At 30.6% G+C, this 24098-nt stretch overlaps 1 protein-coding gene across 1 annotated transcript in view; it reads right to left on the reverse strand.

Annotated features, from left to right (window-relative positions):
• The window catches only part of LOC143055269 (uncharacterized), a 95001-nt gene that overhangs the window by 64134 nt on the left and 6769 nt on the right, over nt 1-24098 (reverse strand). Inside the window, exons 8-13 of the mRNA XM_076228400.1 lie at nt 23350-23394; nt 22525-22755; nt 20009-20731; nt 18972-19081; nt 13542-14746; nt 1456-1473 (exon numbers count right to left, since the gene is read on the reverse strand). Of these exons, the coding sequence (XP_076084515.1) occupies nt 1456-1473; nt 13542-14746; nt 18972-19081; nt 20009-20731; nt 22525-22755; nt 23350-23394 (2332 nt within the window). The remainder of the gene's footprint in view (nt 1-1455; nt 1474-13541; nt 14747-18971; nt 19082-20008; nt 20732-22524; nt 22756-23349; nt 23395-24098) is intronic.

The following is a 24098-nucleotide window of genomic DNA, read 5'->3' on the forward strand; positions in this document are numbered from 1 at the left end:
TTTTTTATTCAAGTCAGTTTTTTATTACCGAAGCCCTTCAGCGCTATCAATTAAAATTATTTAGTCAAAATTTAACACTAGTATTAAGGTTTATAAAAACTAATTGGCAAATACGGCCTTATTATCTTACTTATTATTTGGGAAGTTTTTATGTTTTTAGATATATATATAAAAGTTAAATTTATTTTGCACATCTGAAAGATAAAATCATTTTTGGTGAAGATCTGGATTCAAAATATTTGTTTTGTCCTATGCTTGAACAGATTTTTTATTCATCAATTTGGGAATCAGAATATTTTTTTCAGGAAAAATAGCATAACCCCTCATGTTTTTTTCAAGTTCAATGTTTGTTCCCTAAACATTTTCCATCTGAACTTATAATTTTATTTTAGGCATAAACAATACGTATTTGTAGCCTAGGACATTCGTTCTGAACATGCATGGAATATTTGCCACTGGACGTTAAACAACCAACAACCAATCAATATATAGGACATTGTCTTAGTATAAAGCTGGCATTAAGGTAGCGCCTTCCTCATATTAACATGAAGCAGAAGAAACTTACATGTAGCAAAGTTGCATTGAGGACAGTATTTTATTTTGTACATTTGTTCAATTAGAAGCAATTGCTCTATAGAGCAGTAATCACATTTGGAAAGGGGAGAAGATCAAACGTCGTTACGAACAACAATGGAAATAATATCTTTTTTTATTGTTTACATTAGTACGTCGATTGTTCCAATACAAATCCCAATCGTATTCTTACCTCTGTTATTAAAATAATCTTGAGCATCAAAATTGATATTCAGACAATTCAACGTTTTCAATGACGATTGAAATGATTCATCAATAGATGACTTTAGATAATCGCAACATGGTATAAATATTGAGAATGTGCGTTCAACATAAAAATAAAATTATGCATAAGCAATGAGGGTGAAAAAGGGATATGTTAATATTGACGACGCTGTCATTATGTATGCTGAGATAATTGCAAAGTTTTGAACATTACATTGTTTTATGTCCAAGACTTTGGCACTTGACCAAAAAATACATTTACAAAGCGTTACGAGGTGTTGATTTCCTTAAAATCAAAGAGTTATTATGCAGTGCTATGAATTTATGTCTACAGCTTTAGGAGAGTACAGAACAGTCCTAGACTTAATCTGATGACTCATCGTGATAAACGCAAAATGGATAGATTTTACATCTGTTGAACCAATCTGTAGTATTATTGCTTTTGTATTAAGCATGTTAAGCGTGTTCGGTTTGTTGCTCTAGGTATCAAATAAATTTTGAAGATATGTCATATAGAAAAACGATATATGAATATTCCTTGTACATGTTGTATCCCGATAGGTGATACCGTTATCACGGTATGAATTTGGTTGTACCGTATTTTCATGTCCGAATCACGACACTCTAATGAGCATGTAAAACCAAACAGCTACTTACCTCTTTAATCTCTCAAACCTGAAATCATAAATACAATATAACATGATTGATAATTCGTAAAGGTTGCCTTTGTATCAAGATATTATACACTTCATATGTACAATTTGGTGACAAATAAACGGATGAAAGGATAAACGAAGTTAATTATTAATAGGATAGACATGATAGACCAATCATCTTTGTCATATAATATACGGTAAATTCCTTTCGTCTGCATTACTGATAATCTGTGCATTGTCAAATAAACAATAAGGGTCAACAAGAACTTACTTTCGTAGTCATAAAGCTTTGGAAATGTTGCAGCACATCCTGTTGGAATTTTCAACTGTATCATGCTGCTTTTCAAGAAATATGACATACTTGATTTATTATAACAGTGTTCCAATAAAGAGATGGGTACGGATGACAATGTGACATCTATTTCGAGGGACCAATTTAGGTAGATGTATGCAAATATTGGTCACTAATAACGCTCGTTTACAAACGCTGACAAATTTAATACCTATTACACTAACCGAGTCTTTACTGTTTTAGTTTACCGTTTGAAAAGGTTGCACATACATTTAATGACTTCTATAACAACATTACACTTTCAAAGTATTAAACGATTATTAGGATTTTAGGACTGTTTGAAAAGTCCAAACATTGAGTCATTATAATCATTCTATCAATTTTCAGAGTATGGTATACAAGACTGTTATTACAATTTTCTTAGAGTTTATTCAGCTATGTTCAGTAGCACTTCAGACAATGGTAAGTGAAGACAGGTAACTACATTGCAAAACAATATATGGCAATCACAACACATCTTTATATTTTTAATCGATAAAACTAATTTAAATTGACAGTAGTCGATTGTCTGAGCAATGCTGGAAGCTGCAAACACTGCAGAGGATATATCGTGAAAATAAATGAAAGACTATACATGACTTTAATCAGTCGGTAATGGACTTTCAAAATGACTGTTTCAGATTAAAAAAAATTCATTAAAGGGAACTAAAAAAAAAAATTGTGCATATCACTTTAGATATGAGCACAAATAGGTCAAGGTCCGGTATTACAAAATTAGCAAACCAAAATAATATCTACATTTTTTTTTGTAGGTACAAACGGCCCCGATATGACACAATGATAAAAATCGAGAAAATCAGCGGTCTTATTCATATACTATCTATTATATTTTATTCACTCAATATTTTATAGATAATTATAAGTATATTAGCTAAGTATCAGCATGTTAGCGCAGATGAAATTATATATTGATTTCAAATTTATCAACACGGATATTTCATTAACAATATCACATCTTATGTATTCGTAGTAAACTATTAGAGGTAGGTATCTATAGCTTTTAAACGCTAATAACTTATTTACAATTTTTAAAGATAATTACGCTTGGTTAAATGATCATTTCTGAAAACTAGAGTTTGAAGATAACATGTATCAGTCAGTTCTTTACGTAGAAGTAATATCCTTTAAAGCAAAGTTACATACACAATGCTATTGCATATTTTGTAATGTATCATCTTTTTAAGTCATATGTTCTCTATTCAAATATGATTCTCACCATAACTATGATAATTAATAAAAGGAAAGTCATTGTCATTGGCTGTTTTTACATTCTAAATATATACTTTCCCCAAAATAGGACTATTTTATAATTCTCTTCCTAAAGCATTTTATGTGAATCATCAAGCACACATATTCATACGAACACTTAGTTTTTCTTTCTTAAAGGTATTTGCTAAATACTTACTTAACTATTCAATTTTCATTATTATATAACATAAGAGTACCCAAATTGCACCTATTTTGACAGTTTGTTTACCTACGTTTATAAATGCTTCAGACAAAAGTTTTCATTATGTTTACATTTTGTAGATGTAGATGTATCATTATTTGCATTATGGTTACACCAATTTAATGTTGAATCCATATGGAATCATAAAAAATTGGTCTGAACTGACCTCCAAACCATCAATGATTCTGTAATGAGAAGTACCCCTATTTATCCATGCTTAAATTCGCATCGCCAAAAGCCTAATAACAGTGCTTTTGTTAAATTTCTTCAAATATTTTGAACAATTGGATATTAGTCCATGCGAACTCTTCATTTCTTAAGAAATGGATATTTTTAACATATTGTGTTTGCTAATTTTAAAAAAGATGACATTTTGATGACGTTGTATGGCGACGTGTCCGTACATTTTGGTTGTATGGTTGTATGTGTCATAAGGAACAGGGCACCAAACCAAGTGTTTGCAATTGACAACACTATGATTATAATTATATACAGTTATATAACTATAAGACATGTTACGGTACTTATCTATCCCAAATTCATGTATTTGGTTTAGATGTTATATTTGTTATTCTCATAGGATTTGTTCTAATGCTTAGTCAGTTTCTGTGTGTGTGTGTGTTCCATTTAATGTTGTGTCGTTGTTTTCCTCTTATATTTAATGCGTTTCAGTTTTAGTTTGTTACCCCGATTTTGTTTTTTGTCCATGAATTTATGAGTTTTGAACAGCGGTATACTACTGTTGCCTTTATTTATAATATTATATATAGAACCATACATTTTCGCTGCGTTATATGATGTCAAATCATTGCAAACATACTAAAACAATTTTAATTAGTAAAGGTAGCACAATACAAAAGCAACAAAATTTTATCAAAATTTCATTTTCCGCAGTTTTGGTTACTTCGTTATATATCAAAACCACAGAAGAAACCTTTATTTACATATCGTACACTGTTAATGAGTTTTGGTGATAATTATTTTTACAAACACGTGTCTGACTGATACAAGATAATAACATGTGAGCAGTACTTTGTGGTAGGTCAATGGAATCATTTGATAGCTTTATGACCACTGACCAGCAATAAAAATAACAGTTATGAAAAAGAAAAAGATTAGGTATTAAATTGAAAAATGAAGATATTCCAAATAAAAATGCATTTCTATATTGGAGCTGACAGAAGAGAAACTCAAAACAATAACTTGAAGTTACAGAGGGAATCACAGTAAAGATGTACATATATTTAATATTACGACAGTTAATGTTTCTGATGTTTAAACTATAACTTCTTGAGGAGAATTATTAAATATGAGTTCCTTTAAAAAGAAATTACAAAGTCAATATTCAATTTTCAAGCTTCAAAAATGAGAAAAAAAAAATTGTGTAAAACACCAAATTGTCATTGTATATAGGCGAGTGACTTTAACCATAATATTAAATTTTTAATGCACTCACCAATCACACGGCTAAATTATATATCATTTGAAAGATACAAATATGTACTACTATCTGTTTTGTCCGGTTGTAACAAAATCGTACGGTGCAATTTCCGTACAATAAAGATCAAAGGTCAAGGACGAATAAGTGCATATTTTCTGAGATATCAGCTCGATTGCATAATATGTCTTTAAAATACTAAATTCAAATATGCATTGTTAAATATTTAAAGCGTGTTTTTGAAAGACAGCACATGTTTCCTGAAATTCTAGTAAAAGTAAACAAAATGTGTGAAAACCGTTAATTTATTTTCTGATGCAATTGCTCATCACTTGAAACTAAGTAAAACCATGTTATAACTATCAAAGAAGTTTTTGTCATCATACATTTCCTGAAAGTATGCTTACTTCTAATCAAACAGCAAATCATAACAACTCATACATTTGTCCAAAATACCGGCATCTGCGAAAAAATGCTTTTAATCATTTCTTCCTATTTAAACATTGTATGTAGTCAATATCAGATTTAATACACCAATTCCTAAGAATCTTTTAAAATTCCTTTAAAAAAAATGTCTGCGATTCATACTATTGGTTCAAATAAGGGGGCGAAACTAAGAGATTCCATTCTGCTTTGTAACTACCAGACAAAAATTAACATCTTCGATTTTTCCAATTGTTTAATTTGTAGCTTCATTTCAAAAATAGTGAAAAAGACCTTTCATTTATATATTGTGAACCATAAAGTGAAAATTTAGACAAAAATGAATAAAAAAATGATTGATGAAAATTGATAGAATTGAAAAACCAGTAAATACAGTATAACACTTGACTTCTTGATTGCTTAGATTGCAATGTTCATTGTTTAAATGTATTAATTCATTTAATAAGATTAATCTTGATTCTAGTTACAACTAGACTTCCTGAATTTCTAGCATGACTAGTTTTTTTTCATACGAGGATGACTTCATGCGAGAGCTTCTGATGACGACTGAAATAAGCTACCATTATCTTAAAACTTCACACTCCACTATATGGATAATAACATCTCACTGAATAGTGCCAAATGTGTGACAATGTTATACTCGCATTTTCCATTGAAATTAAAAAAAGCCTCAACAGATATAGTTTACTCTATCACGTATTTGAAATTGACGATGAGGGTTGTTTGAGAAGAAGCTTTACGACAAAAGAGATGAGCATAAATCAACCCATAAAACACTCCTTACTTCCCAATTATAAACTTTTCATTTCTATGTAGCAACATTATAGCAATGCCTACTTATCTATACTACTAAAGAAGGAGATTGATTTCATTGGGCCTCAATTTTTCTGAACCAATAACAAGTCGGAAATATTCATGATATGACGTATAGATGTAGAGTTTTGTATTTCCCAAGTTTGCCTGTGCATGATCAGTCAACATACTGTCCGCGAAATTAGATAACAATCTTTATTTAATCACTTACCCAATTGTAACGCGATTTTACGGCATCTTCTTGTGGAGTATATATCCCGAAGTTGATAAAATATTCCAGAGGTTGCATTTACTTTCATGATTATCGTGATAGTGCGTAACTGTTCATAATGAAGATATTAAAAAATGGCAAATATATAGAATACCGCTATTCAATAGTCATCAATGGATTTACTAGTAACTGAAATAAATCCGTGTCAAAAACCGAAATCGAGGGAAACGCTTCAACTATTAGAGGAACACAATGGAACAGAAACACTGAACTGCTACAAAAACAAACGCCAACATACAAAGAAACAGATTATCCCATACCATCCGCCATACGCCTGACTTCACTCACTCACTCATCCTCTTCGTGCCTGTCAGGACATGTCTTCAACCATATGCCTGACTTGGTACAGGATATTTGAAGAAAATTGGTGGTTTGAACATGGTTTTAAGACAGAGTTCAAATGCAAAGTTGAAATCATCCCTTTGAAACGTGTATGGACGTCACTACGAGTTGACAATTATGAAATATCTGTTTTGCCAGATGACGACTGATAAGTTACTTTCGACCTAACCAAAATACCGTCATCTCTGCCTTTAATGTCACCTACCGAATAAGGCTTTGCACCGAGGTAGGAATTACATAAGCCTCAAGACGGATGACACATGTGGAACATGATTTGCTTACCCTTTGGGGTATATATATCACCGTGAGCAAAGTAAGTTATTTCCACTGATATTTGTCTTATTGCGTTAATCTTCTTCATTTTACTTTTAGGCGATTTTTTGCCGATTTTGAATTTCTGGAAGTTAATGTCTTTGAAGTAAAATAATACCAAAGGAACAATCAACATCTCAAACCATGTATCAAATTAACTTAAATAAAACCATGAACAAAATAGAATTAAAATCCAAGAGACGAACAGCAGTTCACAACACACAGCACAGTATGAAAACGATCACTGCCTAATACAGCGAAATATCTTACGAGGTCAGGAAGGGTATTCAACTGTTTCATTTATTTAAATCAGAACTGCTTTTAGTGTTTTATATATATGATGACCTGCCTTCGTATTTTAAAAGCTAAAATTATTTTACTTTTATTCAAATTATTAAAAAGATTAAACGTTTAAACACATTTAATATGTCTAACACTTTTTAAACTAAATAAAAAGCAGCTGCAATATATTTAGTTCGTTTACATAACGCTTCAGACAACCAAATGTTTCAAAACAAGGATACTTATTTTAATGTTGTCTACGATTTAGTCGCAAAGTCAGGTTTTGCATGTAAACATGATAACAAAAGGTGAATAAGTTTGAATTCGTAAAAAACATATTTTTACCTCAATAAACTCGTCTACATTATTTTCTAACTTTGAATACCAATTTTTTTATTATGATAAATCATTCTCCTCCCTGATATTGACATATATCTTAACATAGAATAACAAAATTATCATTATTTGCAGATGGCAGATATGTGGGCAACTGCAAACACATTAATAGAAGGCTGTTCTATGAACAATAATTGATAATTGCATCTTAAGGTAGATACATGGTATACCGCCATCTTGGATTGTACAATCTCAGTACAAAATCGGTCTAGTTGTTTGCCTAAATCTGCACATTTGGAGACAGATTTGCAATTCAATGGTTAGACTGTTTTTTCTATATAAAGGAACTTGTTAATTAATTGTATTATACAAAATGTTTGAACAAATATCAATTTGTTTTGTTTTAGAAACATTTTTTTAAAATGAGCCATTTAAGGGGAGATAACTCTTTTAGTACACAATTTATACTGGACTAATAGGGAAATTTTTTATTTTTACTTTTAGCAAGAAAACAAGTTCGGTGACACCATGTTTTCTTTTTATTTTCTTAAAACATATAATGAAACCTATCTTCCCACAATTTATTTCAAAATTCGATCTCATAGATTTTTTTTTAGGCACACTAATGTGTTTTTTCATGAACAAACTAACTAAATTTTTGCAATTTTCAACGACTTGAAAAATAGCACGGTGACCCATACTTTTTATTAAATATTTGAAAAGAGCATAGTACAATCTTCCTTTTAGCAATTTATAAGAAAATTCTGTCTCAAAAAATATATACTTATGATCTACCTTAAAAGTCACAAAACAAATATTCCTTGACCTAAAGCATATACATTTATCTATTTTTTTATCAAACAAATATCAATCCCCCAAGATACATTTTAAATTTGGAACAATTTTTCTCTTTTTTTTTAGTTTCTTTGATGAATTTCAATTTTCGAATAATATTACGCATGTAACCACTTATTTTGTGTTTGATTTGGAAATAATGTATCATGCTATATTAATTCATATGATGTTTTGGAAAACTTTATGGTACACGAATTAGAAAATAGCTTTTTGTTTAGTAATGGCAAAAATTGGATTTTTTTTCATGACCTTTGACCTAGATTTAACAGAAAATGCACCGTACGATATTTTACGACCAGGAAAAACAGAAAGTACAGATTATTAGCTTTCGAATGATATATAATACAGCTGTGTGTTAGGTGGGTGCATGAAAGTCTAAGCGTCTTTTTGAAATAAGTCACAATTATAATTCTAGAAATTCCCAATAAGGACCCGCAAGACTGCCCAACTGATCATTTTGTGTACACATGCATACAATACTTTTTGTATCAATCAAAAAACAAAAATATGCATCCTGTTAAGAGTCATTCTTCGTAAGCATCAAATAATTTCAAAGGTAATGAGAAATGCATACTCCTAAAGTTCCTTTATTTTAATATCATGGGTAAGTTATAGTGCACTGACAACAAATATAATATATCATTTCAAAATTTGAAATGCTCGTTGCCATGGGATACTCTGAATTTGGTTGAAAATCTCAAAAATACTCGATGAAAACTCCTTTTTTACCTGTTTTTACCACTTTTCTTGTATCAGAATGAACACACCTATCCCCAGTTTTTTTTTGCTATCAAACTATCATCTATTAGTGTTTCAAAATATATTTGAAAGTTTTGAAAGTTATTTCATCTAAAGTAAAAATTTTGAATTTTAAAATTTGATGTGTTCCCAACATCAAGATTTGCCATAAAATGTCAAAATAACCCATTTTTTAGGCTCCAATTTTTTTTATTCCAGATGTTTTTTGCATAAACGAAGATCGTCATTACGAAATATTGCATCTGATGCATTCTTGATAAAAATATCTCAGAGGGTATATTTTTTTTTGTTTTCAAAGTTTGTTTGAAAAAAGGTCACATTATAATTTTTGGATTTTTTTTTTAATTTGAGGAAAAAAAATTCCAGGCATTAATGTTATTATTACAATATGTTCCATATTAAAAAATAAGTTATGATCATATAATAACATGAAAATAAACTACTAATATTCTGATACCTAACATAAATGCAATCAATTAAAAAAATATTATTAGATATAAATAGCATGTACATTTGTACGAAAAATGATAAAACAAAAAATCCTTTCAATAATCTTAGTCTGTTGACTTTTTCCGTATCTTCCCTGATGAGACAACAGCAATCTACATTTTACATGCAAGTTGTTGGAAAAGAGGGACGAAAGAAACAAAAGGGACAGTCAAACTCATAAATATAAAACAAAATGACAACGCCATGGAAACTAGTAACTGTATAGTGAATGACTGAATTGCAAGCTTTCAAGTATCTGCCTTTTCTTTCTACAAAGTATGTGTCGCAATTAATTTCATGATCATATTTATGAACCATTGTTAACAAAACTTATGTTCGATAACTTGAATTGATGGAAATTACAAAAAAAAACTGAACTGTAAATTTAAAATTGTGTTAGCATTATAATATATAAGTATATATTACCAGTTTAGTATTTATTGATAATTTGGTTTACAATTTGGCTATCTGTTAACTGCGTATATATATTGATCCAAAAACTATACTAGAGTTATATCCAACATAGTAACATTAAAATATTGTAGTTATTATTAAGAGAAACACTTTTAATTTCTACAAAGTTGACACAGCAAAGATTATAATAAGATAAGTAAATCAGGCAAAGAATTGAATAATGGATAATTATGTGATGTGAAACAATAACACAATTTTTATTAGATGATTAGATGACTGTATTACTATCTTGGAGTTTTAAGTGGAAAGACTTTAATATGTTTATTGGAAAAACAGAGGGAGTCTTTTTGTTATATGAGAAAATTCCAGCAGTTTGTTAATTAAATTACTTGACACAAACTTTATCACTATATGATAATTATAAACTAGAGGCTCTCGAGAGCCTGTATCGCTCACCTTGGTATATGTGTATATTTTTAACAAAGGAAAGAGATGGATTCATGACAAAATTGTGTGTTGGTGATGGTAACGTGTTTGCAGATCTTATTTTACTTAACAATATTGCCGCTTACAATTATCTCTATCTTTCCATGGCCCAAATAGTTACAAAAGAAAATATTTTGGTCATGTTGACTTATTTGTACGTCTTACTTTGCCGTACAATAATGCTGTTTACAGTTCATTTATATCCTAATAATTTTCAAGATAATAAGATAACGGCAAAATGTCCTTACAATTATCAATTCAGGGGCAGTAATGTTACAACCGGTTGTCTATGTCATCTGAAAATTTACGGGCAGAAAGAAATTGATCTGTTAAATTATTTTGTCAGATTTGCTCTAACTGCTTTGGTTTCAAAGATATAAGCCAAAATCTACGTTTTACCCATATGTTCTATTTTTAGCCATGGCGGCCATCTAAGTTGGTTGGCGAAGTCACGGGACACATGTTTTAAACTAGATGCCCCAATGATGGTTGTGGCAAAGTTTGGTTTAATTTGGCCCAGTATTGTCAGAGGAAAAGATTTTTGTAAAAGTTAACGACGATGGACGGCAATTGATGAGAAAAGCTCACTTGGCCCTTCAGGCACGGTGAGCTTAAAATAAGATGAGGTGTGATTGTCAATGAGACAACTTTTAAAGAAGACTGAATTAAAGGAAACAGAAATTAACATATATTAGTCATCATATGACCTTTAACAATTAGCCCAGCCCATACTGCATAGTTAGCTATAAAATAGTTATCAAAGGTACCAGGATTTAGTACGCTAGACGAAGTATGTCCAGTGCACGATGTTTTGTCGATATTGTTAACATCGCAATGTCAACTGTATAGTGTCGTTATTGTGTTAACATTGTGTCCTATCTTTATGTTCTGTACCTTTGTCACATCGTATATTCGTGATGTTAACAATTCGTGTCAACATCGTGTTTATGTTGTACATCGACTCTATAACTTTCTGTTTACATCGTTGACATCATATACATCGTGATGTTGACAATATCGTTTTTACATCGTCAACATCGTATTGACGTTGTGAACCAAGTCTTTACCTTTGTGTTTACATCGTTCACATCGTATACATCGCAATGTTTACAATATCGTGTCAACATCGTGTTTATGTTGTATATCGACTCTATCACTTTCTGTTAACATCGTTAACATCGTTTGTATCGTTATGTTTAAATATTGTTTATACATCATTTACATCATCAACATCGTATAAAAAATGTGAACCAAGTCTATACCTTTGTATTTACATCGTTCACATCGTATACATTGACTGTGATGTTGACAATATCACTAAAAAGTTTTTGTATTCATTCATATAATAATTATTCATTGAAGTTTGTCGATTTCATGTATACAGTTTGCATTTTTATGTTTTTTTAACAACAAATATTTTAATTACATTTGATGTTATAGCTCTAATTTGACACAAAACAGTGTCAACATAGTTTATATGGCGAAGTAAACACAAAATCTTTTTAACGTTGTATACATAACGATGTTTACGATGTCAACGATGTAAACAATATATAAGAGTTAAGACAATGTAAACGATGTACACACAATATTGTGTAAACATTGTACATCGCGATGATAACGATGTAATCAATATATAGGAGTTCAAGCAATGTATACGATGTTGTGTCACAACATCGTGTTAACATTGTATACATTGCGATGTTAACAATGTCGACGATGTAAACAATATATAAGGGTTGAAACAATGTATGCGATGTTGACACAACATCGTGTTAACATTGTATACATCGCGATGTAAACACAATATATTTTCTAGATTGTATACATCACGATGTTAACAATGTCAACGATGTAAACAATGTATAAGGGTTCAAACAATGTAAACAATGTTGAAACAATATCGTGTTAACATTGTAGATATTGCGATGTCTACAATATTGATTAATCATCGTGCACTGGACATGAATGAAAAATTAAAACTATTGTAATATACTTCTCTGTAGCCACATCATATTGTGTTGCATGACAGGAAAACAGGATTATTATTTGTTGAAATTTAAAATGAATTTGTTAAACTCATTCAACCCATCTCTTGCTATCAGACTTTTTTTCACCAACGTAACAATATCTTTATTGCATATTTTTTGTAACAATTTACTAAGTTTACAGCTTTAACTTAGTATCCCTCATGTTAGCTTACCTAATAATTAAGGGAACCACTATTTGGCAAGATATTATTTGTTCATAATATTAGCATGATTAGTATTCATAACATAAGACAATTCACAAAATATATTTGATAAACTATTGTGATTATACACATACATTACATTTTTTTTTCTTTTTCATCGCATTTATTTTTTCCGGAATCAACACCGTTACAGTAAGGTCAATGATAATATTACAACTCCCGCAAGATCTGGATTCTTATACATATGGTGTCCATTTTCTTTATATATAAGAACTGTTGAAATGGAATGCTTTCTTACTGGTCAAAACCTTATTGATTTATGCCAATTCTGAAGTATCCTCATGGTACATTTGTGAATCATATTAAAGTAAATTGGGTACAAGTAGAAACGTTTTGTTTATTATTTCAATTGTGAAACATTCATTTTTTGTCATGAAAATGTTGTTTTAAATAAATTTAGCGTCTGGATGGGTTCCGCTATATGCCTGATTTTCATACATGTTGTTTCTCATGTTCCTTAGACCAGTTATCTTCAAAACGGTGTCTCAGATTTTCAAAAACACCAATAGAACAAAAACTGTGTTATACATGAATCTATAAAATATTTTGGGATGTTATGAGTAATAAAAAAGCTACTTTCATTCAGGTATGGACATCACAAAAAAGCAACTAATCACACAATAATTATGTCCAAATAAAATTATCACCATTTGAAAGATTAATCTTTCTTCTTTTATCTATTACCTCATTTGCAACATTTAAAGCTAGATGAAGGAAATTACATCAGTTTAAAGTTGTCTTATTGGGAGTTAACAAATCCTTGTGTTGTGCAATCGTTATGTGTACTTACTCTAATGCATCCCAAGAATCCCACGGCTTTACTAAATCGTCTGATACGTGATTAGTGTTATGCTCAAGGCACCGGTATTCCTGAGGGACTAAATCTTCAATTGTTTTTCGATTGATTGTAAAATCACCATCTTTACAGGTAAATGTAAGTGAATATTGTATGTGAAGACTGTAGCGCTTCCGCAGTGTGTCTACGAATTGAAATAAATCGGATCCTAATTTTCGGTCGGTTTTATTTGGCTTACTTGAATCCCATACCTGGAGGGCTATGGTATTAGGTCCTTCACAAACCACAAGTTGTTCACAACCAGACAAATCCAAATCAAATACACCAATTTGGCGATATAATGCTTTTCTTTTGCGTCGGATTTGTTTATCGAGTATAACACTCACATGGTACTGCTTTGTGTACCAGGCAATAATATGGTTGAAGAAAGCTGGAGGAAGAAACTTAAACTCTAAGCATAACCAACTAGTTTTGTGAATTGATTGACTTCCATCAAAAAACTGCCTCTGAACTTCAGAGAAAGAGCATGACTTTATCATACATGGCATGTATAATTCGGTTGAATCTTTCAAGTTCACAATAATATCAAATCGTTTCATCACTTCAATTAAATGTGCTTTGTTGTCGTCAAATTTCAATGTTGGTTCCTTTTGGAATAGCCGAGATATTAGTGAATCTGTTAGTTGGCCAGTGTCTTTCAGTTTTTGCCAGTCATCTGAAACTTCGATAACATTATCAATTTTATCACTCACCAGACATCTGAAGGCATTTATCAACCATTTAGGGTCCAAAATAACATAATCTTCTAAGTTCTCTTCATCAAAGTAGATAACTGTTCCATTGTCATTACAGTATTGCAAGCATCGTTTGACTTCACTTTTTTCGCTAATATCAATATCTTCATGTTTTGCAATTTTCAGCAATGTTTTAGTAGATGAAATTGGTATTTTGCTGTCTTTCAACTTTAATAAGACTTGTTGAAATAAAAGCCATTTTAACGGACAATTTTTGCACCAATCTTGCATATCCATAGCTTGTCGTGAAATGTCTTTTCTAATCTCTTCAAACACAATATCAGTATCCTCAGTATTAGAAATAAAATAAACGTTTCTCAAGTGTCCTTTCTTGTCCTGGTCTTTCATAACTTGTCCTAAATTTTCTTTAAATTGTTTTTGTAGTTTATCTCTCTCTGATGGTTCCTTCAACATATTAAAGGCATAGTTAATTATCAACATTTTTTATTGAACAATCTAATTTAAAATTTGATCTATACGAATCAATGTATCAACCTCAGTCGAAGGCAATGTGAACATTAACTGCTTGACCGTCCCGTGGTCCTTTAGTTCCATTGTCCTACCATTATTTCTCTCATTTTTTCTGCTCTCTTACTGCAGTTTTTCTCATCCAAGTTCTATGGTAATCATACAAAATTCTAAGAACCACTACACAGCGAAAAAGTTCGAATTGTGGCAATGAGTCATTTACCGAGTCATGTACTTTAAACTCTGGAAAATTGCAAAGCTTGAACCGGGCATTTCTGTCCTCAGATAATTTCTTTTTATATTTTTGAACGATTGAGAAGACTTTATTTATATTTGGTTTTGTTTATTATTATGTTTTTAGGGGGCTCGAGGGTCTAAATCATTTTTTTTTATTTACTATAGTATTTCTCTATTTTTTTCTATAAATGAATTTTATCTTATACATAATAGCAAAATGAAATAAAAAAATGGAGTCACCGTTCATTTACGTTCACAATCTGCCTTTGAAAGAAGCATATATTTTTGTAAATGTCCTTTTTGTCGGTAGAACTATTAGGAGAAATAGAGGTAATATCGAATTAAAAAAAGAACTTAATTACAGAAATCGCTTAAATTTTACAATTATTTAGTTTATGTACAGTTTATTTGAAAACAACAATAAAAATATAGGTCACCGATGAGTAAAAAAAAAGATATTTCAATTTTAATGCCAAACATGGTTTTTTTGCACCAAAGGGAGATAATTTGGAGCTTTTTCAATGATATTTACATTTTAAAAGTCACCTAAGGCCAACACGAATTAATTTTTTGGAATGATGTTTGTACCATATGATAAAGTAACAACAACTAAAGATAAGAAATAAAACTTGTAATGAAAAATTAAAGTTTATTTTTTTTCTGAAAATCTTTTACCCGCGAGCTCCCTTGAGCGACTAATGTTACCTGTGGTATATTACTTCAGGCTTTTTGGTTAATCAGCTTGTGCATTTGATTTTGCGATTTCAAACATAATAAATCCAGTAATTTCGGGGACTTTGTGTAAAAAGTTAAACAAGTTGGAATTATTGCAGAGTAAGTTCATTTAAATAACTGTAACTTCATTTACGTTCAGTAGATTAAAATACATTATTTTGGATTAATTCAATCATATATGAACAGTGGTTTTACTCCTTGTGCATGGTGCCAAATGGAAAATGACATTCAATTTTGGGTGTCCGTTACTCAGGTCGAGAACTCTAGATTCTTGACGTCAGAATAAATTTGCATAGTAATTTTCAAAACACAAAGGCAAAATGGCCTTGAAAAACTGACCTATCGACCCAATGAACTACAATGCATTGTGGACTACTAAGATTCTACTACTACTCGAAAACACGTGGAATAAGTGAACAAAACAGTCCAGTAATATGGTCCCTGGGACTCTCAAAATAAATGTTTTTACAAAATAAATGTTTTTGTTCTGCGAACATGTTCATTATAAAATATATAACATAATCTTCAATTTGCATGTTCAGATTGAAAAAGTATTGCTAACGAGCTCCACTGTTCAACTTTCTTTCTCGCCGTGTAAAAGTTCACCAAAAGCCAGATTTAAATCTGAAACGGTTATTTTGGTCTGATCAAGTCTTGATCGACTTAATTTACCGCTAGGAAAAAACGGTAAGACCTGTTTAGACACTCAGACTCTTTTCATATATACCGTGATAAGTCAGATCAGTCGTGTCAAGATAAACAAGACAGACTCCTCTAGCATTCAAATAAGACTTGATTAGATCACGTTTAGATCAAATCAGACCAAAGGTAAAAAATCTGTTTGGTAGCTGTAAGATCGTGTTCAGTCGTGTTAAGATTTTAAATATTTTGAATAAAACGGACCACCCTTGATATGTTTTTTTTTCAAGGGTTACTCCTCCTTTATGAATAAAATTTCTATAGCTTGAATGATATTCCTTTGTGGTCTTTTAATGTGACTGTATATCTATTTCATTAAATAAAGTATGAAAACTTTAAAAACAATTCATTTTTCCCTATATAATTTTGATATTGGATATGCAAGGAACGATAACTTTTTGTAAAAATGTGTCATAAAAAACTTTGCAGTCGTGCTTTCTGACATAAAATAGTCCTGTATGCATTCATTCCGTTTCTACGATATAATGATCAGTAATATATCTCAAAGATGTGCTTTAACATTTTTTTTGTTTCTAATGAAACTATTAGTTCTTATCTATATTTGGTCAAGAAATGTATATTTCAAGTATATACTTTATTTTATATTTCAAAATTATATACAGATGACAGATGCTTGGTGAAAGTTATTTACATTTTAATAAACGGATTATCTAAGCAGTCAACCGATAGGGATTCTCATAAACTAACTAAATAATTACCCATCCGTGAATGTTAAATGAATAAAGTTTCATATGTTGTTTTTTTATAAGATTCACCGGCTTAAATTATTACATTTACAAATAAAACATTTTTATAAAACATAAAACAATACAAGCATAGTTTAAAATTTTTGTGATCACCATTAATTTTAGCACAAACTTATACAGGAGTCAATCGATCACAGAAAAATATCAAACAATGTTATAGTTAGAAACGATTGATAAAAACTAATGTACGGTTTATATTTCTGTTTCGTGTAAGATTGTTTTTAAGCACCAGTGTTACTTCTTATTTAAAAAAAACCCCAGTGATACGCTTACTTGCTATTTTTGAACTGACCAAAAAGCTATAAAATAACGTAGCGAAATGGCCGTACTTATAGATTAGACTTTTCTTTGTCCGTTTTGATTTGTTGTATACTAGTCATTTTAGGGACCGTTATAATTATAGCTTGCTGTTCGGTGTGGGCCAAAGCTCCGTGTTCAGGCCGTACTATTATTATGGAATGTTTTATACTATGTGACTTGATGGAGAGTTGCTTCAGTGATATACATACCACATCTTCTTATTAATATTAACCGGCAGCAGTTTATAACATTTTCATTTCGATAAAAAAAAATATGCAAATTCGTTAAATCAAACAGATTCGTACTATCTTGTTACATTTAAAAGTTTTTAATTTTGTTTGATAGCATACTTTGTTTGTATTGCATTGCTCCAATCGTATGGTTGTTTTATCCGACTATCTTACGTTATACGGAAAATGTTTTTCAAGTATTTTTTAAATAACCATGGTCTGTCAATGAGTTTCTATAAAGTAACTACGGGAAATTTGAAATGAACAGTTTATGTCCGGTGCATTTTCATGGTTATCTATCTATAAATAAAGGAAAGATTTTATTCATTTTCATAATCCCGAACATCGATGTTTTATAGTTCTGGGGGAAATTTGAGGAACATAGAAAGCTAAAAAGATGTGGTAAGATTGACAATGAGACAATTCTCTAGCAAAGATCACATGACGTAGAATTTAACAACTATTGGTCACCGTACGGCCTTCAAGTAATGACTAGTATATCACTTTCGGACACGCAAAACAAAGATGTATATTATACACCTGATAATTCAAAATGAAAAGTTACAAGTTATCGGCCGTGTACAGTCCTCAATACTGGGCTTTGCCGGATAAATCCGATGGAACCGAAAATTGAATCTAGTAATATTTCGTAACGTTCTTTGTCGTTGACACCAATTTCATTTTTCAGGTGGTCTGTGTTTTGTACACGTATCTCTATACTGTTTATTATTTCTTGAAAGCGTGCTATAATGATGAAAAAAGTTCAAGTAGGTTTGACAACCGAGAAATCGACAAATAACGGGAATTCGGGACTGAGTGTCATTTTTCAAAAAAAAAATTGTTAAGTACCTAGTGTTATATTAAGGTATGTAGGGAAACAAATCTGAGACAAGTGCCTGTGACAGAAAACCATTCGATAATAACCGGAAGCAGTTGATATAAACCGGAAGCTGTTGATAACAAAAGTCATATCACACGACTAAAGCAATTTTTAAAATTTCATGAATAAATACATGTACAAATTAGTTTTATCATGAGGTATAACCATACCATCAAGTATATGATAAACTGACTTTTGTATATTACTTAAAAGTTACCAGAGCGATTAATAACGGGAGTATTCCAAATATTATTATAGTGAACATGTTATGTGAAGTAATCTAATTACAGGACTATAAATCTATAAATGTGTACCTTTCTTTTATCTTCGTTTGTACAAACAACAATGATCGGAGGGTCGAGTTTGCCTTTCTTTGTAGTTGACCAGTAGCAATGGATGGCGTCAAACCAGAAACTGACATAATCTATCAATATATATCTATATATATATATATATATATCAGTCTAAAGATTTGCACAACGGTACTGATATAAGATGTTATAATACGAAAATGTTGTTATTAAATCGTGTTGACAAATATTTCGGCTCAACAAATGGCCTTCTTCACTTGAAGCTTGTTGAGCCGAAATATTTGTGAACACGATTTGATAACAACATTTTCGTATTATAACATCTTATATCAGTACCGTTGTGCAAATCTTTAGACTGATATAATTTTTTCCTTATCTGCATAGAATCGCCTATTTTAGACGATCCGGTACATAGTAAATTTGCTGGTTGGTCTTTTTTATAGACTTTTATATTTATACAATGTATATATATATATAAACAATTTTAAAGGTATAAAACATTTTATTCTAATAAAACAATAAATAGTCGTAAGGAACTTATTACAAATTGTGTTGCACATATTCAATTGCATCAACAAATTCGAATAAACATCATTAACGGAATTGTTCCAAAAAGTAATTAGTGTAAACATTTACATTTTCATCAAAATCACACAAGTGACGCAATAAACTGCATAATGGTGATAAAATCTCATTTTCTGTAAATATGTGACATCCAAATAAATGCAATGATGTCTTTCTTCGAACAGAACATTTTTTTTTGGTCTTGTTTGATAAATTACAATATGACATAACGTTAGGTTCCAAGAATAATAATATGTATATGACAGTTACATAGATGTGTTATGTTATTTAGAGATAAAAGGTTCAAAGCACATGTTTCAAAATTCAAGTTTGTAAAATGTATCACAGTACCGGTGGTAGCTTAACTATTGCATTTACTATGCTACCAGGTCATCATTGAAACCTATACAGAATTAAGAAGCATTACAATATGACGAAGGTATTTTGTTTTAGTTATTTTCATTTTAAGAACCTACTTGCCGAGCCTTCAAAATCTAGACCTTGGTTCTCAACAGTGCTGAACTCTAAACTATCTGTAACAAGCAAATACACCGCGCATTTTGACAGGAAGACTTGGTGTGTGGCATAAAAATCCTTCTGGCCAGCGAAATCCCACAACAAGCAAAACGCTAACATATCATTCTGCTCCTCTATCGTAGATTTAAGATATGATTTCATAATTGTAGAGGTCATTTTGTTTATATTGTCATCGTTAACAGGTTCAGACTCATTTGCATTTTGGTAGCTGGTAGATTTGATTCTGTCATTCACATGTTCTAATTTAAAGTTATGCGGTTGAATTTGATTAAAATCATTATCTTCTGCTACATGACTGTCCCTATTGTTGGAGGTAACTGAATTAATGTCTGTTCTACTGTCACCTTCATTACTTTCGCTGTCAATATCGTACAGGTCGTTCAATCTATATTTATCGTCACTTTTATTACTTTCAGCATCGTAGTTCAGTATATTTATGTCGTCACTTTCATAACCTTTGCTGTCAGTATCGTTGTGAAATATACCTATGTCATCAGATTCATCAAAATCTTTGAAATGGTGCATGTCCAAAAAACCTCTTGAATTGGCTGAACGTAGAAAAGGGTCTTCGTTATCAACAATCTCTGCAGTTGCATACTCTACATTAAGATTCTTCTCTTTATAAACTTGGTGAATCAATCTAGTTAGATCATCATCAATCTCTGGAAGCATTTAAACGACACTTATATAAGTAAACATGTGAATCAAAAGCAATATGTATACGTTTTGTTTCTTTCCTTGTAAGACAACAAAGCATATGAACAAATACACATATATATGTAAACAATTATTTGGATGTTTCTTTTATCTTTAAAATTAAATACAAATATTGTGTAAGTGTTTTTAGGTGTTTTGTAGTATCCTAGTAAAGCTGTCATTAAGACGAAGTCACATTTATTATGGGTTGTATTCTATGGTTTTTATCTAAAAAAAAAAAATCCAAACCAATTCGATATTGGTAAAGTCGAGAAAGCTGACAAAATCAAATGCTCAGATGTATCAACCAACGAAGTAATAGGAAAACCACTTTCACATCTCACTTGATAAAGAATTGTACATAAGGAAAGGTTTGTAAGACATGGTTTTACAAATAAGTTGAACTGTACAGTAGGTTAACACGACACACAACGTCAGCACATAGAATCTGAAACTCAAGATCATCCTAAAAAAAGTTAAGCATTGCATATAAATCTATAATTTATCAAATTCATTCTGACGAAAGTGTTTAAAAAACTGGTAAAACGTTATTTGAAAAAACCCTAACTCAGCAGCTTATAATCTCTATATAATAGAAGAAGAAAAAAGAAGAAGAAGATATTTTATTTTCCAATTATGGGACACAAAGGGCATAAAAATTACAACATCAATATTTTCACTACTATACAAACAAATGAGATAAAAAAGATTCTTTATCTAACTTAGTTAGTTGATAATAATACGGTATTTCTATGATCGATTTTGACGGAATTAAACGATCATATAAAGAATAAATGATGATGGAACAATGGTTGTTTCACTAGTTACTCCTCATTGTGTAAAAAGGGTACCCGTGTATAAAATATTAGAAATTGTATATTTACCGTAAGATGGAAAAAAAAATGAAATTAGGATAAAATTTTACTGTTCGTCTATTGGTATTTGTACAATTCGATTATCAAAATCCGAAAAGTAATCACCAGGGATTGATCTGAATATATGATATCAGTTGCCTCTGCTCTACTTTCAGATTAATCATTTCAGCATTCCTGAAGAAATGGTACAACACATTTTTGAACACTTAATCGTGATATTATATAAAATTTTGTCATACAAAAAAGTTGTAAAAGCCGTTAGGTTAGGACAAATTTTTATCAATTTGAATATGATTCCCTATAAAGACAATACCGACATAACAATTTGCTTTTTTCATTATTATAACTATATAATAGGTAGCAAAATCTTGATACATTTTCTAATGAAAAGCCTTCTGCAAACTAAGCTTTTTTGTATATTGTTTTTTCATCAAGCAAATTCTTGATTGTTTTGTTTGAATTGTAACATTGTAACACGTTTTGTCAAGTGGAGCTTTTGAAAGCTGACTATACAGTATGTGTTTTGCTTATTGTTGAAAAGGGTATGATTACCGGTATTTGCTTCAAATCGCTTCATTTGTACTATGATTGACATTTGATAAGGGAGTTTTCGTTTTGAATTTTCCTTGGAATACGGAATTTTATTATTTTACTGTTTTCTAGTTTAAGTTCCCTGCCAAAAAAAAATTATTGGTTTTTAAATCTATTCATAGTCGCTTAGTAATTTTGTAATCGGCTTAAATGGTAAATATGAAGACCACTAACACAACATCACTGTCTTCACAGCTGTTCAAACTTGTAACGCAATACATTAATGTAATAAACGGCACACTTTTTGTTTTTACTGAATAAACCTTAAACTGAATAAACAAATAGAATCTCACTATTACATGGGCTCCATTTCCCATCAGCGATATTTATATTGCATTTCTCAACTTCAATACCGTCTGTACTCTGTGTAGAAGTGACATCTTCCTTGTTGTGCCACAGCAATCTTTTCATTAAACTTGTTTTTCCTACTCCGTTTTTTCCAATAAAAACAAGTCTTGCAAAATGATGTTTTCCACATTCACCTTTTAGGAAAAGTTCGTGTATAAACTTTTGTGTTTCATCATCTAATTGACAAAAGACAAACAAAAACAAATACATTTTCTATTAGTTCAAAAAATGTACATTTTTTTTGCAATTTGGCGCTGTTCGGTTCATATCATACATCTAGCCATTATATTGTGTCATGTCAGGATCAGTTTTCTTGTCTTTCATTTTTTTCTTTTTGCCTTATATATACATGTTAATGTTGGTGGTTTTTTTTTTGTTGATATATAAGTTGGAGTTTTTGTGTTGTTCTATTTGTAATTAAGATTATAACACAGTTTTGACTTTTTAACATATTTTCTGTTTGTTTAGTTCACACATTCTTTTAAATATAACATAATTTTATGCGACTGTCATACAAATAAGATGTTCAACTAGCTATAAAAACAGGTTTAATTCACCATTTTTTACTCAACGAAATGCCTGTACCTAGTCAGGAGTATGAAAGTTGTTTCACATTCGTTAGGTGTATTTGAACCTTTTATTTTTGTCATTTGATAAGGGATTGCCCATATTGAATTTAACTTGGAGTAATTTTTCTGTTACGTCTAATGACATTGATTTACTTTATTGTATATTCTAACAAATAAATATTCATTAACACTTTAACATACCTGTCGTTTCATTTCCATCTATTTGCGTTGATATGTCATCTGCAACTATATATAGGGATATCTGCTCAGTAACGGTATGTTTGATAACGTGTCTCAAAACATGTTTTGTCTAACAGATGATTATACAAATAAAGAGATGTGGTATAATTGTCAGTTAACCAAAGTTCAAATCAAATAGATGCAAGCAGCGATAAGCCGTACTGCCTTCAATAATCACAGAACACCATACCGTATTTCATCTATAAAAAGCCCCAACATACATAACCTTTACAATTCAATTGAAAAAAATAGCTTAATTGATAATAATGCATTCTACCTAAAACAAATAGGACAGATATGAACTAACGCCAACCATAGAACTGTATGCTTTTGACTTTGGTCAGAAACATAGATAATGTGGCGATGTTAAATATTTGAAGACGCAAACCCTTCCTCTAAACTGCGATTGTAGTGTAACGGCAAATTATAAGAACAAAAATGCTCATTGAATGTTTAAATAATTGTCGTTTTATTTTCATTAGTTCGTACGGACACGTCATCTGCAATTACATATATTGTTAGAAGACAAAGATAAAGATAAAGATTATTTAAAATAGATATAGTAATATTGATGAAATTGACATGAAAGAGACATTGCATTATAAATAAAACATTGTCATCACGTACTGCATCTTTATACGGGCATAAACTTTGGCATCATTGTGTTTTGCATAACAATAATTATAAACATAAATATTGTAAAAATGAGT

The sequence above is a fragment of the Mytilus galloprovincialis genome, chromosome 12 (assembly GCF_965363235.1).
Source record: "Mytilus galloprovincialis chromosome 12, xbMytGall1.hap1.1, whole genome shotgun sequence".
NCBI classification, from domain to species: domain Eukaryota; kingdom Metazoa; phylum Mollusca; class Bivalvia; order Mytilida; family Mytilidae; genus Mytilus; species Mytilus galloprovincialis.